This window comes from Brachypodium distachyon, chromosome 4 (genome assembly GCF_000005505.3).
Source record: "Brachypodium distachyon strain Bd21 chromosome 4, Brachypodium_distachyon_v3.0, whole genome shotgun sequence".
In the NCBI taxonomy this organism is placed as follows: domain Eukaryota; kingdom Viridiplantae; phylum Streptophyta; class Magnoliopsida; order Poales; family Poaceae; genus Brachypodium; species Brachypodium distachyon.
The window spans coordinates 3,444,632-3,461,624 of record NC_016134.3 but is presented as its reverse complement, the minus strand read 5'-3'; the positions used below and the strand labels follow the sequence as shown (position 1 = coordinate 3,461,624).

Genomic DNA, 16,993 nt, shown 5'->3' with positions numbered 1-16,993 from the left:
AAAAGTTTTATCTACATTCTCTTGCTCCAGAAGTCTAGGGTCATTGCTCAGGCTGTTAACATCAAATGCATTCTCATATGGCTTTATTCTAATATATCAGACGGATGACAGAAAAGTTTACAACCTAAACACAAGGTCGCCAGCGGAGAGGCTGACCACCTCTACAGGGAAAAGGGTGCTTTCTTAACTAAACAGTGTTCCTACTTTTTGCTCATCTAAAAGTAAAATACTCTCTCTACCTAAAAAACGTCTAGATACAAAATGAACGACACTTTTTTCTATATCTAAAAAACGTTTAGATACATGTAATATTTCGACAATTAATATGGATCGGAAGGAGTACTAACTCAGTACAAAATGAACGACATTTTTTATGGATCGGAAAGCACAGGCAGGTGCCACAAAAACCACTACTTGTAGCTACCAGTTCCAGCAATAATGCGCCAATCCATGCGCGACACGATTATGACTTGATAGTCCGGAACGATTTCAAACAACTGGCAATCTCCTAAGTGTTGTGTTAGTATCTGCCACCATCACGTATTCACGTAGTCCCCTTTGATTACCAGGGGGCCACGAACATTACCAACACACGCCTCCAACTCCAGCAGACAGGCGAGCGCCTCGGCCTCTTCAGCACGCAAGCAGAGATAATCTTTCCACACACCGGACAAGACTGTAATACCTCTCCTGTAGACGCCGCATGACCCTTGAGAAGGAAAAAAATAGCATGAGAATTGCATAAGAGGTTGTATATGTACTACTAGATGTAATTTTTATTTGATACTACTAGTAGTAAGACGGAAGATTGATCATTTATATGAGATGATATTCTACATCTTCTTTATAAAATAAGTGTAATGTTTCATTTTGTTTTTAAAAGAAATGCAGTTTAAGGGTGCTCGGGGTGCACACCCAAAAAAAGTAAGTATTCATCCCCGTTTCCAAAAAAGGCAAATTCTGGTCCTCTATGGCACGTCGCCCATCCGCTCCGCAAAAATCCTCCCGACCATGCAGCTTTGCCTCATTAGGGTCCCAGCTGCCGTGCAGGCAGAGCCGGGGTGAAATTTGCCCCGAGCGAAAAGTGAAAAAGCAAGGCATAAAAAATCCAGCACTAAAAAAAATTCTCAGGCCCCCTGCCCCGATCCCATTTCTCCAGAGCCTTCCTGCCCCTTTCCCCTTCTTACCTGACCTCCATGAATCTTGCTTGAAGCACCAGGAGTTTCCTCCCTTCATACCCGAAAATTTGCTGTAGGTCTTCAAAGAAGCTTGTCATGTGGATACCCCTGTAGCACTTCTTCCTCCTCCCGACCAACAAATTGTTGCTCAAAACCCCTAGGAAACTCTAAAGTAAAAGTTACTTAGGGGTTTGTTAAATTGTTGCGGAAAAAACTAACCCACAACACCACATCTCTTTTGTTTTGCTATCATGTTGCATGTACTCATGATCCTGCACCCCCAGAATTCTTTGTGGTCAGGAAAATAAACTGGGCATGCCTCCAGAAGCCATGTTTTTATCAACAAAAAAACATACAGAAAGGACTAGGCAAGATATAACATGTAGAAAAGCAACTCATAAAAAGCATACAAGAAGGTATCATGCATAGAGGAAGAAGCATTAGAATTGACACATACAAAAACAGTATTCCATGGATAGAAAAGCTCCTGAGAAAAATTGACACAATGCTACATCCAAAAGAAACAGTCCACCGCACCACCACATGCTTCAAAGATCATTCAACTGTTTAATTTAAACCTTGCTTTTTCCTTCCCTAATCTTGCTAGATTTGGCCCCTTGGTCTTATGCCTGCAGCCCCCAACAAAGTATATTGCTCTTTCATTCCGTGCATTGCACCTACTGTTTTTTGCTTCCATTTTATTTCTGCCACATGTACATATCCATTGTAGAAAAAGCACCTGGTTCAAAGTACACACAATTATGATTGGCCTTAACGAGTTGCCTATCGATCAAAATGCTGATCCCAGAAAAAGCACCTGGTTACGCAACATTTCTATACCTGTCATACTGCACCACAGTCCATGCCAAGCAAAGATGCACAACATAATGAAGGTGGTTTTGGCGAATCCCGTAATGATAATACAAATGCAAACAAGCATTTAGTGGTGCAAGGAGATCAGATTGGACAGTTTGACTCCAGTACATTAATAATTAACAAAAGCCAAGAATTAGTTAAGCAAGAAAATTGAACTAATCAAGTGATTTTAATTCTAAAAGGCATGGGATCAGAGTTTGAACCTGCAGCGTGTTGTTAACAACATTTGTTGTCCTTCCCTAAGGTTCTCTGATTGAAAGTTGCCCATCCCCGTGCACTGCGCCTCTTGCGACGATGCACTAAGTCTACAATTTCAGCCTGCTGCTTCTTCTTCCTCAATTGTGTTCATTAATGCCTATTTGCCCCCAAAAGAAAAAGTTGCTTAGTCTACGAACTGAATTGTGTAACTTTATACTCAAAAGTTGAGTGATTGAAAGGAGCAAAAAACTGAATGCTCAATAATGCGGAAATTACTTCAAACATTGGCTAGGAGATGCAACTTTTATTCACAAAAATTGAGTGGTTCAGATAGCAACCAATTATCACAGGAAATGATGGTGAAAGCAAATTGTAGGCAAATAAATTGACGCTCTGATACAATTTCTAGTCATTTTTTAACATTAAGAAAAAGAAGAAGATGGTACATAGTGTAGCAACTTCTAATTCAAAGTTTTATTATAACAGAAAAAATGGTAAAGCAAAGTTTAGGCAAAAATTGGCTCTCTCGTACAATTTATAGTCGATTAATTGTTGAGAGGTCAGGAGACCAACTATATGACAAAAACGGAAAAGGGTAAAAAGTGTAGCAACTTCTAATTCAAAATTTAGCAAGCAAATGCAACTTTTACCCGTAAAATGTTGAGTGGTTGGAAAAGCAACTGACTATAATAGGAAAAAAGTTAAAGCAAATTTTAGGCAAAAATTGACTCCCTAATACAATTTCTAGTAAATTGTTGACGAGACAAAAAAGCAACTATACGATAAAAGCAAAAAAATGGTAAAATAGTGTAGCAACTTTTTTTTCAAAATTTAGCTAGGAGATGCAACTTCTACTACTAAAATTGATTACTCCAACAACTTGTGAAAAGTGTCTTGTTATACCCTAAACAGTGATGCAAATTAACAAAGGCGAATTAGTCAAGCAAAAGCTGAAGCAAATCCTAAATTGAAGCTTGTTTAATCAAGCAAGCAAAAATTGTGAGGCACTGCCTGGACAGCGGATTGCATCAGACTTAAATGCAAAAAAAAAAATCCACGGCCAGATAATTTAAACCATAGTAAATTGCAAATAATTTAGATACAGAAATTTATATCCATAAAAAAACGATCGGTCATGCTACTTGTAATCAACATAACTGCCAAACCCCTAATTTGCATGCAAAAAAGTGAATTGTGGGGCTTAATTTCAACTAAATCCCTAGTTTAACACAACAACCATATATTAAAAGAAGCAACTAGTCTCTAGTGTGAGCACCTAAACCAGTTCAAAGCAACTAATAGCATTGTTAGAACAGGCGACTTCAGGCGTTGGGGTGGGCAAGTATATCGACAAGAAGAAGCGACTAAATAATATAAATAAGCAACTAATTAAGGTTCTTGAAACTAACCTAAATATAAAGGTACATATTGAAAAAAGCAACTGCATCAGCTAAGGCATGCAACTATATTAGCTTACAACCGACTATATCAGAAGAAGCAACTATAGGTTGTAGTGTGAGTAACTAGTACTCCCTCCGTCCCATAATTCTTGTCTCAAATTTGCCCAAATATGGATGTATTTATTCCTAAAAAGTGGCTAGATACATGTAATATTTCGACAAGAACTATGGAACGGAGGGACTAGTTAAAAGCAACTAAATTAGCTAAGTTAGAAAAAGAGACTTCACGCGTGGGGGTGGGCAAGTATATCGACAAGAAGAAGCGACAAAATAATATAGATAATCAACTAATTAAGGTTCTGAAAACTAACCTAAAAAGAAAGTTGCATTTAAAAGAGCAACTACATTAGCTAAGGCATGTAGCTAGATTAGCTTACGACCAACTATAATAAAAGAAGCTACTATAGTTTCTAGTGTCAGCAACTAAAGTAATTCAAAGCAACTAAAAAAAATTCAAATCAACTAAATTAGCTAAGATGAAAAAACGACTTCAGGCGTGGGGGTGAGCAAGTATATTGACAAAGAAAAAGCAACTATAGCTTAGTTGGGCAACAAAACTACAAGAACACAAAAGCTACTTATTTAGTCAAAAGTGCGAGTGACTTGGCAAAATAAAAAACTACTCCCTCTGATCCATAAAAAGTGTCGTCCACTTAGTACAAATTTTGTACTAACGTGCAAAATGGGCGATACTTTTTATGGATCGAAGGGAGTACTACTTAGTTCACTTGGGAAGAAGCAAAGGTGTATATGCGTGACCAACTATATTGACAAGCAGGGCCGGCCCTGAGGGGGGGCAGGAGGGGCGGCTACCCCACGCCAAAAAAATCATGAGGCCCCTAACCAGGTACTTATGCATAGGTATAGGCTTTGTTCTGTTACTTGTGTACTTGCATCAGATTGCATGGTGTGGCCACTATACGTGTAAAGTTAAAGGAAAAGTGCACTAGGCCTTGCCGATGGCCCATAAGGATAGCTTTACGGCATGTCCAATTGTAATTGTAGTTATGACTCACGGTGTCCACACGCAAACAAATTAAGCGGCGACCGACACTCACCACATCCACAAGGCAACAAATCACAATCGGCGATTGATACCACGAGACTCATAGCGCTTACCACAAGCGTAGACGGTTGACGGTAGCGCCATTGCCAAAATCGGCACATCGCCACAAACGTGTCCAGAGGCTAGACACTCCGGTCACTGCGTCGCTCCGTCGGCCATCGCCGTGGCGCCCCCACCAATCCACGTTTATAAGATCAAGGCAAAAAGGTGAAAAGTCGAGTGCCGAGTCGTCTAGATAATCGATTCGTCGGTAAGATATTAAGATTCTATCGAGTTGACACATTACGAAGAAATTGGTTAATGGAATTTATATTGGGACCATCGTCAACAATTTCGCGTCTACTTAAGAATGTTAGAAGTAGAAGAAATTTTAAGATAATATCTATAAAATATTTAATACATTCTTTTATGCACTATAAGTGTTTATTGTTAAAATTTCACATATACATATTATTTTGGTTATTATTTAATATTTATATGAAAGGCCCAGCTTTATAGTTTTGCCCCAGGCCGCCGAAATCTCAGGGCCGGCCCTGTTGACAAGAAAAGCGACAACCTAAAAAAGCTAGGCTACATTTAGTTGAGTTGTAAGAAGCAACTATATATGGGAGGGCGTGTGCGTAAGCGACAAGGCAAAAATCAAAAGGTACTATAAGGCGGTGTGTGACTGGCTAAAACAAACCTAATTAGGAAATAGGGATAATAAAAAGCAACTACATTATGAGAAGGTTGTGAATAGAAGAATCACTATGGGAGGCCGTTTAGCATGAAGAAAATGCAAGAAGCCACCTATAGGCCCCCATATATAGACGAGCACCCATCAAATGGAAGAAAACAGGGAGATGGGTATTGTGTATGGTCACCTCTTGCCCCGTGCTCCTGGGACACCTACACTGGACCTTGGCGTTGACACCTGAAAAAAAAGGCACGAAAGGATTACATAGCGGCTTTATAAAAAGCACCTTGAGGGCGCGCGAGCATGGAGAGAAAAGACAACAAACCTGCGACACGTTACAGCCTCTCGGACAGCTGCTCCTGCATTTTCAGCTGATGGGTTTTGGACTGCCAGTGGTTTTCGTCTACTGTGTTGGGAATTAAATCTGTAGATTTATCTTCTTCGGGGGCTCCCCCTGGTACTTCGTCCTCATTTGAATTCATGATATCAACTGCGGGAGGCACACACGATGTCAGCTGCAGAAACCGCACATACATAGCCAGGCAAAACAAGAGGGACACACAAAAAAAGAGCCCTTATAGACCATATACCAAAAGCAAAAAAGGATGCATACCATCTAAAAAACCCTTGTAGACCCCTGCACCATCTCCCAAATATGAGTCAAAAATGTTGGGCAAAAAGCTTTGCGTGTGTTGGAGAAGCAAAAGAAGATGTCTCACCGAAATATGAACTTAGATTAAAAACAAAGAAGGGAAACCTTGGGTTGAGATAAACCCAAGAGTGGTGCATGTTCATCAACCATATTATCACAGTCCTATCATTATCATTATCATTATCATTATCATTATCATTTATCAAGGCTGTCAGAAACAATTTTGTTCTCTGCTGGATGACAGGACACGAGATGACAGCATCAGTAATATGGCCTTCACTTTCCTGAAGATGTTTTTCCCTTGGAGGCTAGGCGGAGGCCCCATATGTAAATGCAGTTGTCCTCTGATTCACTAACACTCATTGTTGGACAAAAAGCTTGATTGTGTTTACGAGGCAACATTCTGAAGTAGCAAACAGCAACTAGGCTGGGCAACACACATCTGGAAAAAAATGCAGGCCCTGCCCCAAATCTACACACCTATATATCCTCTATGACATCTACACAACTATATATGCTCTATACCATCTACAGCCCTTTGGTGCCCTGAACAATTGGCTATCAAAGACATGAACTAAGCTGCCTCATATTGGACGCAAAAAACTTTTCTGAACTTGCATGTCTATTGGAAATTTGGAAGGCACAAACCTGAAGAAAAGCACAACATCCCAGGCTAGGAGACGCATCCAAAACCAGATAAAACATCCCCAGGCTACACACCGATATAGCCTATAGCACACATCCAAAGCCAGAAAAAAAATCCACTGCGCCATCCCCCAAGCAGCAACCCGAGCTGATCGAACACCTGCGCCTATAGCCAAACCCAACGTCTGCAACACGCTGTGGGGATTGCTACGAATTGCTTAAGTAAACGGTAACAAACATGCTCGAAATCGCCCCGAAGCTGCTCGATACGATGCTCAAATCATGGGAAATCATGCGTCTAGCCAAGCGGCACGATGCGAGGCTCAGAAAACCCTATCTCGCGCAACAGTACGCCCACCCCACCCCCCACAACATACAGTTCCCCGTTGCCCCTACCCCGGCCACCCCAAACCCTGTGGAACTCACCAGTGCGCTCCTTTCGCCGCCGCTGAGAAAAACGACGACAACCACGCCGCCGCTCGGGGGATCCCGCGACGCGCGCCTCTCGCGTGTAGCTCCTAGTCCAGCGGAGCGGCGCCGCTCGCGGCCGCCGAACGAAATCGCCACTAGAAGAACCACTGTGCGGGGGGAGAAAAAAGGGGAAAAGAGGGTGGGGAAAAATGTTGAAAATGCTGCGTCTAATGGTTGTCCGAAAAGAGGCGCTGCGGTATCGCGCCGTCGACTGATCCCGCGATGCATCGGACGGCTCTGAGAAGTGTGCACCCGAGGACGACAGAAAGTAGCGCTTTGAAGCATTTAGGTCAAAAGAAACACAGCAGCGCTGCCCCCTCGCACAGGCTCAGACACTGTCTGAGAGAACGAGGCCCAGCGGCCCGATTCATAAACTCCGAACGCATAACCGAAAACCGTTTGATTTTAACCTGAAATTAATACTAATAAATAACTCCACCTAGTGGTTTTTGAGCTGACATAGCACGGGCCTCCGAGCCTGTCCACACGCTGACACCGTTTTCCTCACAGAGAAGCCTCCTGTCAGGACGTTGCCCTCGACCGCGTCAAGCTCCTGGTGCGGATCGCCGTCGCTCGTGCGTGGGGCAGATCTTCGTTGACCCAACCTATGTGTGCATCGACAAAAGAGTGCCAGAGCGGCAGAGCACCCTAGTCTGGAACCATCTCTCTTATTGACTCCCCTAAGTCCGATCCACCGTGGACTCAAAAAGGCAGCCATGGAGAAAGAAGAGGCCCGAGTAGAGGTGGTCGTGGAGAAGAACGAAAGGACGCGAGCAACTGCCAACTGGGCATCATGATAAAGGGTTAACCGCCGGACTTTGTGGGCTTTAGGGTTACACGTATTTGGACTATCATAGACGGAAGGATTTGACTCTTCCATTTGCTTTAAAAGTCGTGCAATTTTTTTAGCAAAGCACAGAAGCACTTCTAAACCGGGAAATTAAAAACCAGCTAAGAGCCCCACCCTGCAGTGCTGGGCGCTAAATCCAGATGCCTCCGATTTTCACGTCGTGAGCCAAAAAGTGAGATAGAGTTGGGCGACTCATTTAGCATCGATTGGAGTAGAAAACTGCAAGTTGGACAGGATTTTGATCCTAGTGTCGGCTTATAAGCGTCGCACTGTACATGCTCTTAGTGTGAAGCTCAACTTCCAATGGACATTGAAAATGAACGCGTTCATTCGAACAATATGAACGAGTACTCCATGTGTTCTCGAGATCCATCTATTGAGAGAAGAAGATCGGGGGAGGTCGTTGTTTCCAGGGGCGTTTTAGAAAAATGAAGGCTGATCGCGGGGTGGTGTTTGCAAAGATGTATCCAACGAGAGGTGGGAGCTTCACCTGCAAAAAAAAAAGGTGGGAGCTCCGTGCGTGAGTCATTGCCAGAGGATGCACATCGGATGGCTCAAATATGTTTGATTGCACCATTGCATAATTTAGTTGATTGCAGAGCAAACGGAAAGTTGAGGGGCCAGATTGGGACATTCTGAAAGTTGAGTCTGTTTGGCATTTCGGCCAAAGATGAACTTTTTCCAAAATGAAAACAATTACAAACTTGATAAATAAAATATAGGACGAGCTTGTGAAGGTCCATGGATATCATTTGCATCAGCATTTTGTAGCTGGCTATACGTCTACAAAAAAGGGAAATTCGTTAAGCTACGATCAAACAGGGGTGATTAGTAAAAGGAAGAATAATCATTTTCTCCCAATATCCATTTTGTGCACAAAAATTACATGAAATAGTTTGTGCACGGCTAAAAATAAAATTTAGTCGGCCAAAATTTTCATGGTATCATCAAACCTAGGCAAGAATCCTAAAAGATGTGGAGAAACTAAACTGTAAGAATGAGCAGAAATCAAACCTGGGCAAGAGTCCTCAACATTCCTTTGTTTTGTTGGTCGTTCCTTCCAACAGAACCACACCAAAACCGTTCCACCGTATCGAAGTGATGTTCACAGTTTTGGTTGTGGTAATGCTAGAACTTCTCGCTGGCCGTAAACCATATGACAGGTGAGTGATTCGATGTAATTCGCAGTGCTTAATCAGGACCTTCTCTGTAACTGTTTTAGATCACACATCTTCGCAAAAATGTGAATGTACTTCCTCATGTGCCTACATTTTTGTTGAAATATGCAGTTCTCGCCCGCGTGTTGAGAAACATTTTGTTAGATGGGCCGATTGTCACCTTCATGACTTTGATTCTCTGTCAAAGATGGTTGATCCTTCTATTCGCGGAGAGTTTTCTGAAAAGTGCTGTCGGTGCACTCAGTACCGCCCTAGGAGGCGCGCCCCAGCCACTAGTTATCAGAATAGCACAACAGTAACAATCATGCGGGTAGTATGTTTATTTTCTATCGAATATCTTGATTGCAGCAGAAAATTCTGCACAAACAAAGGATTAAATTTCAGGCTTAATGAGTTGGTCATAATTTCACGAACTGACAAGCAGATGACACGCAGAGTTCAAAACAGGTGCTAGTGATGAGACCCCATAGCTAACATTAATCTTAAGCGACACCCAAGTGAATCCGTTAGCATACTCTTACTAAACAAAAGACACAGGATAATCTAAGTGTGCACAAATGTCAAGCAGCCAAAAGGCATCAGATAATCCAATCATATGTCCGTGGCTTCTTGCTCGCCTCCTCCACGTCCTCCACTTCTCCCTCCGAAACGGGAACTGCACTGCCTCGGCTTTGGAGTACCTCGTTCCACGACTTGCCTGACTTCTCCAGTACCAACTCCTCTAAGTTAAGAAGCCACGGCTTGCATGCCAATTCCAGTGCTAGCTCCTCTGGGGTTTGTGCTTTTGGCTCTGGCAGGGATGGCCCATTGTCTTCCTCCTCTTCTTCTTCCTCCTCCTCATCATCATCTAACTCCATATCTGAATGGGACTCAATGGCGACTCCGGGCAGGTCCACGCACGAGTGTCGTTGCAGCATCATCTTTTGTCGCTTGTGGTTTTGCTTTGTTGTATCTACAGTACAAAAAACATGTCTTTAGTTTAGCAAAAGAAAATGATTCGTAAACAACTAGTCCGTAGCAGGCAGCCCCAAATAACCCTTGCTCTGCCTATCCCTATGGAACCTAGAAGACCAAAATCCCAAGGGGAGAAATTTGCAAGGACCTAGGTTATTGTTTAGACTACCAGATCCCAAGGGGAGAAATTTCAGGGAGCTTAGGCGACCAAAATCCATCTCCAATCAGTTTAAGACATCCCCAGCCAATCAGGTGAAACCTTGTACTTCATGGCATCAAAAAAGAAAATTCAGGGAGCTTAGGTGACCAAAATCCATCTCTAATCAGTTTAAGACATCCCAACCAATTAGGTGAAATGTTGTACGGCATGGCACAAATTTTTTGAATAAAAATGATTACTGATTTACTTCTGTGCTGATCTGATGCATGGTTGTGAAGAAATGTTGGGAGGGGAAAAGGGGAACATCAGTTTATTATAAATTGGTCATTGTTCAGTTTCAGATTCTTTACCTCTGTTACCTGATTTACATAATACTTTGGAGAAAATCTGGATTTTTAGGATAGGATGCCATCATATGATGAACTAGATCAAAGGTAGGGCCAAGTATATATCAGGAAGGAGATTTAAAAGTTTAATACAAAGATGGGGGCTAACAATATAATAGTAGCATAGATGTAACACTTTTGAGTATATATATGTAGGTGCCAATATTAAGTGTAAACCATCCCAAGAATATAGGCCCCGAATAGCAGTTTGGGTTTTGTCCATTTCATCAGTCATTACACAACTATCGAAACAGTGCTACGTACATATAGGAAATTTACAAAAATTAGAAGCTTAGTAAGGAGATGGTAATCTTGATCAGACTAGAGGGACTAAATGATTTTGTTTATACGTAGGACCATATTTATTGTCTGTTGAACTTTTTTTGTTCCGTAGCAACGCACGGGCTTCTAACTAGTAACCCTTACTTTACCTATCCCTATGGAGAAGAAAGAAAAGGTATAATAACAATGTAGAGACTATAAGTGAACTCTAGCTCAATCAGGACCTTCCCCGGTGGGTCCTCGTTTAAAATCTGAAATTAAACCCCAAGAATAAACAATACCAGTTCCTAACGACAGCTGGTTAGGCAACAGGGACTTTGAATTACCTGGATCAAGTTGGAGATATTTGGTGATCCTACTTGGAATCAAGAAGCCCCCGAATAAGTAGACTTTTCGGTTGTTCTCGAACTCGTCCAGCTCCTGCACCATCTTCTTTTTCATGTCAATGGCAAGCACCCATGACTTGGTGTGCCTCTTCTCGCGGAAAAGGGTGGTGAGGATGTAAACAATGCCATCCTCATGAAGGCTCAGGACGGGCAGGCCTATCTTGCAGATTGTTTCGGCATCGCGAAGTTTAAGCTTATCACGCATGGATTTGTTGACCTCAGAGGAGCCTAACTTGCATCCCCGCTGCCATTGGATAGATGAAAACGGCAAAGATGAGTCGATCTTGAATTTCCATGTGCTGGCCATCCAAACATATTCATCTGTAGGTGTGTCTGGCGCAAGGTCACGTATCTGCAACTCGATGTAGACGATGAAGCCGTCGACGAGGTCAATCTCCCGGACATAATATGAACGTCCACTGAAAGTCTTGATTTTCGGCGGCATGTCCAGGCAGCGAAGCACCGGAGGCCGGGGGCTGCTGTCTGTTATTGTGAGCACGTCGCAAAAGATGATACCCCTGCCGCCCTTGTTGAGAGCGACCCAGGCCACTGTGCCTTGCTCTCCTCCGATGGTAATGGCCTTGCAGGAGGAACCGGAAGGGTAAGGTCCGTGCTCCCACTCGGTTTCCATTGGCTCGGGAGGGCTCCAAGTTTCAGTCTTGGAGTGGTACCGGCAGAGCTGGTAGGGTGCCCTGGTGTTGGACCCGTCGTTGCGGAGTGCCGCGATGATGTAGTTGCAGTCGCCGCAGTCATGATCCTCCTCCTCCTTGCTGTCTCGTCGGTTGGGGCGCAGGGCGCAGGCACTGAGGCCGCCGGGGCGACGCCGGGTGCTGGCTTGACGAGGGCAGTGGCGCACGATGGCAACCGTATTTTCGTTGAAGAAAAAGTAGGGTGCGGGGTTCGGGATGCGCTTGAGCGACGGCGGCCGGCGTCCCTCGGAGGAGCTGCTGCCGGCGTGGTAGACGAAGTACTCCACCTCCACGAACGACTTGCGACGGTTGACGACGACGCGGATGACGGCGAGGGGCCCCTCCGTGGCCAAGATCTGGGGCTCGGCGCGGAGCTTAGTGCGACCCAAGCCGGTGGCATGGATGCACAAGTAGGATGCGCGTGGCGGGTGGGCGGCGCAGAAGGTGGCCTGGATCCGTCCGCTGTCGAGGTCGCAGGCGGCGGTTGTGGCGTTTTGGCGGCGGACGAGGTAGGCGTGCTTTTCTAGCAGCGAAAAGCATGGCCTTGCGTCGCCGGAGTCGTAATGCGGCGGAAGGAATCGGAACTTGAGATCCTTCATCTCAAGTTCCTCTACAGCCTAGACTCGATTTGATTTTTGTGGGGGGGTTTGGAAGGAATCGGAACTGGAATCGAGATCGGATTTGCGCCGGCAGTCCGGCCGGGTTCCCCCCTATGGAGAGCGAAAGTGAGGATTGGGGACTCTCCGTGAGAAAATGGGCCACAGGCGGGGGGTGGCTAGGAAAATTGGTCGGGCCCCTGCTCTGGCCTCGGTGGCCCTCAGCGCAGTTTGCCAAGAACCCAAGACCCATCCATCGTATGTGTCGTGGTACCCGATGGCCTGTGCAGGGCTGACCTGAGGAAGCGTTCGTCGAGGAGCAGAGCCGACCAGCGAGTCGCTGACCGGTGGGGCTGGATCCGCAATGTAAGTATACAGTTTAGTTTGTAGTCTAGTCGTATTCACTAGGTCGTAAACCGAGTTTGATTTTTCATCTCGGGTGATGTTAGTGTTAGATACGGATTCATATCATGTTGCACGTTGGATTTGTTCAGTTTTGATCAAAGCAAGTCTACCCCACTTGACAACAATTTCCCCCTCCAGCCAGCAATCATATTCATCAATTTGTCTACCACAGGTCGCAAATCAGCTCTTTTTAAGCTCTCAAAGTGCAAGGGAATCCCCAAATACTTACTGGGGAAATGCCCCTCTACTCATTGGAAAATGTCAGTAAAAGGTCTAATCTCCACATCTTCCATGCCAACTGCAATGAGCTCACTCTTGTGATAGTTTATTCTCGTCCCCGATGACTGCTCAAAACAGGTGAGGATCCACTTAAGGTTGGTGGCTTTCCTAGTGCCATCTGCAACAAAAAGCGGAAGACCGTGCTCCGGAGTGTGCACTGGGAGTTTTGTTTTAAGAACACTTGGTCTTACCCCTTCGTTTTGAGCCATGTCTAGGTAGAATCGGCAAGATTGAACCGAGGACCGCCCGGGCACCGCCGGGGGGACAACCAGACCAACCAGTAGGCTTTCTTTCCGAAGTTTCCCCCAAGGGCCCTTAAATCATTGAATTCATAGGAATAGGGCGTCCCATGCAGTGGTTCATTCAATGAGAAAGAAAGACATGGGGGGCGGGATTCGTCGTGTCGGGCGAATTCATTCTGGGAAAAAAAAGTATCATCTGCATATTGCAGGCTGACAATCCCTCCCTCAACTAGCTCTGGGCACAGACTATACTATTATTATGTGTTATTAGTATATAGTGTTGAAGTTGGGCTACGACAACTGCTTTTACCACGGTGGGTTAGTACTGACATGTTAATCAGCATTTAGCAGTGCTTGTTTCTTATGGAAAGTTGGAAACTATGGTAATGAATCCTTTTCCATTATGTAAAAATAAAATAAAGTCAACAAGCTCCGTGGCATTTATTTTGCGCATTCCATATTCCTCAAGATATATAGCTTATACGAAACATTCCTTTTCTACCGATAGAGCTAATTGGTGTCTTGTTGGCTTCCTTTATGTTTCATTCATCCCAGGTGGTCACAATCACAAGTACTTGATCTGAGTAGGAATCAGATAGAATGGTGGTTTGTTAGAGATATTTCAGCAAGGCTATGGCCCTGTAGGTTCACTTGTTGAGAAATGTTTTTGATTAGTAGCGGACCTAGTGGTGGGGATGCTGTTGCTAGCCTACTGCTGCTCCCTCGGTACCAAATTGATTGGTCCCGGTTGTTTTACAAAAACACCCCTGCTGTTTCCCGAAATTGGTTCGCAGTCCACGTTCTATCGGAACTTTTGCTAAAAAAAATCCTGTTTTCTGAAATCAAGCTGTGGTCCACCTTCAGTTGAAGGTGTGTCCTGCAGGTTGATTTCAGAAAACATCAAGGGTGTTTTTGCAAAACTACTGGCACCAATTATTTCGGAACGGAACCCAAGGATCGGCAAAGTCATGACATGACTCGATTGCTTGATCCGTCTGGAACCATGAAAGATTGACACCTGGAAATCTGTAACCAGTTTCTCAGGTGAATATTTATTGCACACTTGCTTCTTCTAAGGTGCTTGTTGTAGTCCGGCGCAACAATCGCCCGCGCTTGTGTTGACTCGTTTGCTAGGCCTTTTTGCGGTTTGCATATCGAATCCGCATTCATTGGGAATCGGTGCTGTGGTCGACTGTACGTGACGCTGCCGCGGGCGGGACGAGTTCCTCCGGTTCGAGGACGCTGGACCCGGGCAATTGGGCAAAACACGTTCAAAGACCTCGAGTCCAACGTCCTGGACAACGAGTTCCACGGTCCACTATAGGCCTCCTGCCACCTGGTCCTGACCGTATGTCTTCCTGTTTCTTCCTCTAAGACATCTGGATAAAAAAAGTACGGGCACGTGTATGTACGGGAAGTAGATGAAATACGCTGTTTTTTTTTCCTACTACTCCAAATGGGATGCGGGACGAGGAAATCTGCGGGAGTTGTTAGATTGATAAGAACGGCTGCGTCGGGTCACACGGATGGTCGCACGCGAGGGCCGCAGGCAAGCCGCGCCCCCTTTCGTGATCTCAGTTGGCAGTGAGCTTGCACGTGGCAACTTGTGGGAACCCGTTTAGAGCATGTCCAATGGTCGGTGCTTATTTAGCAGCTTAGAATGAGAAAAATAAGAGAAGTGCTTCTCTACTTTGCTGGAAAAAAATTCAGCATGAATCCCAAAGAAGTGTTAGTACTTAACGGTAATGCAAATTGCTAGAACACGGCCTTCAGATCCAGCCCGTATCCAGTGTCCGAGCTTGCCCACACGCTGACACCGTTTTCCTCACAGAGAAGCCTCCTGTCAGGACGTTGCCCTCGACCGCGTCAAGCTCCTGGTGCGGATCGCCGTCGCTCGTGCGTGGGGCAGATCTCCGTTGACCCAACCTATGTGTGCATCGACAAAAGAGTGCCAGAGCGGCAGAGCACCCTAGTCTGGAACCATCTCTCGTATTGACTCCCCTAAGTCCGATCCACCGTGGACTCAAAAAGGCAGCCATGGAGAAAGAAGAGGCCCGAGTAGAGGTGGTCGTGGAGAAGAACGAAAGGACGCGAGCAACTGCCAACTGGGCATCATGATAAAGGGTTAACCGCCGGACTTTGTGGGCTTTAGGGTTACACGTATTTGGACTATCATAGACGGAAGGATTTGACTCTTCCATTTGCTTTAAAAGTCGTGCAATTTTTTTAGCAAAGCACAGAAGCACTTCTAAACCGGGAAATTAAAAACCAGCTAAGAGCCCCACCCTGCAGTGCTGGGCGCTAAATCCAGATGCCTCCGATTTTCACGTCGTGAGCCAAAAAGTGAGATAGAGTTGGGCGACTCATTTAGCATCGATTGGAGTAGAAAACTGCAAGTTGGACAGGATTTTGATCCTAGTGTCGGCTTATAAGCGTCGCACTGTACATGCTCTTAGTGTGAAGCTCAACTTCCAATGGACATTGAAAATGAACGCGTTCATTCGAACAATATGAACGAGTACTCCATGTGTTCTCGAGATCCATCTATTGAGAGAAGAAGATCGGGGGAGGTCGTTGTTTCCAGGGGCGTTTTAGAAAAATGAAGGCTGATCGCGGGGTGGTGTTTGCAAAGATGTATCCAACGAGAGGTGGGAGCTTCACCTGCAAAAAAAAAAGGTGGGAGCTCCGTGCGTGAGTCATTGCCAGAGGATGCACATTGGATGGCTCAAATATGTTTGATTGCACCATTGCATAATTTAGTTGATTGCAGAGCAAACGGAAAGTTGAGGGGCCAGATTGGGACATTCTGAAAGTTGAGTCTGTTTGGCATTTCGGCCAAAGATGAACTTTTTCCAAAATGAAAACAATTACAAACTTGATAAATAAAATATAGGACGAGCTTGTGAAGGTCCATGGATATCATTTGCATCAGCATTTTGTAGCTGGCTATACGTCTACAAAAAAGGGAAATTCGTTAAGCTACGATCAAACAGGGGTGATTAGTAAAAGGAAGAATAATCATTTTCTCCCAATATCCATTTTGTGCACAAAAATTACATGAAATAGTTTGTGCACGGCTAAAAATAAAATTTAGTCGGCCAAAATCATTTTCTCCCAATATCCTAGTCCAGCGGAGCGGCGCCGCTCGCGGCCGCCGAACGAAATCGCCACTAGAAGAACCACTGTGCGGGGGGAGAAAAAAGGGGAAAAGAGGGTGGGGAAAAATGTTGAAAATGCTGCGTCTAATGGTTGTCCGAAAAGAGGCGCTACGGTATCGCGCCGTCGACTGATCCCGCGATGCATCGGACGGCTCTGAGACGTGTGCACCCGACGACGACAGAAAGTAGCACTTTGAAGCATTTAG

The 16,993-nt window shown here is 44.8% G+C and overlaps 1 protein-coding gene and 1 long non-coding RNA gene across 6 annotated transcripts; both read right to left on the bottom strand.

The window, feature by feature from the left end:
- Positions 1 to 253: 253 nt before the first annotated feature.
- LOC100835476 lies at positions 254 to 7,382 on the bottom strand. Of its 4 annotated transcripts, none has more exons than XR_002966434.1 (6): positions 7,178 to 7,382; positions 5,780 to 5,944; positions 5,642 to 5,691; positions 2,019 to 2,409; positions 1,188 to 1,917; positions 254 to 709 (listed from the first exon to the last, which is right to left on the bottom strand). It is a non-coding gene; the product is annotated as an uncharacterized LOC100835476 (long non-coding RNA). The 4 variants fall into 4 exon arrangements; XR_002966435.1 differs by having other exon boundaries at positions 1,636 to 1,917; positions 7,178 to 7,380; XR_002966437.1 differs by lacking the exon at positions 254 to 709 and having other exon boundaries at positions 1,560 to 1,917; positions 2,019 to 2,153; positions 2,258 to 2,409.
- Positions 7,383 to 9,592: 2,210 nt separating this feature from the next.
- On the bottom strand, positions 9,593 to 12,874 carry LOC100831294. 2 transcript variants are annotated; one of them, XM_024463109.1, is made up of 3 exons: positions 11,359 to 12,874; positions 10,056 to 10,202; positions 9,593 to 10,019 (listed from the first exon to the last, which is right to left on the bottom strand). In XM_024463109.1, exons 1-3 carry the CDS (start codon positions 12,704 to 12,706, stop codon positions 9,829 to 9,831), a joined length of 1,686 nt encoding a protein of 561 aa, XP_024318877.1. In that variant the 5' UTR covers positions 12,707 to 12,874; the 3' UTR covers positions 9,593 to 9,828. The 2 variants fall into 2 exon arrangements, with proteins under 2 accessions (XP_024318877.1, XP_024318876.1); XM_024463108.1 differs by having other exon boundaries at positions 9,593 to 10,202; positions 11,359 to 12,873.
- Positions 12,875 to 16,993: the final 4,119 nt, after the last annotated feature.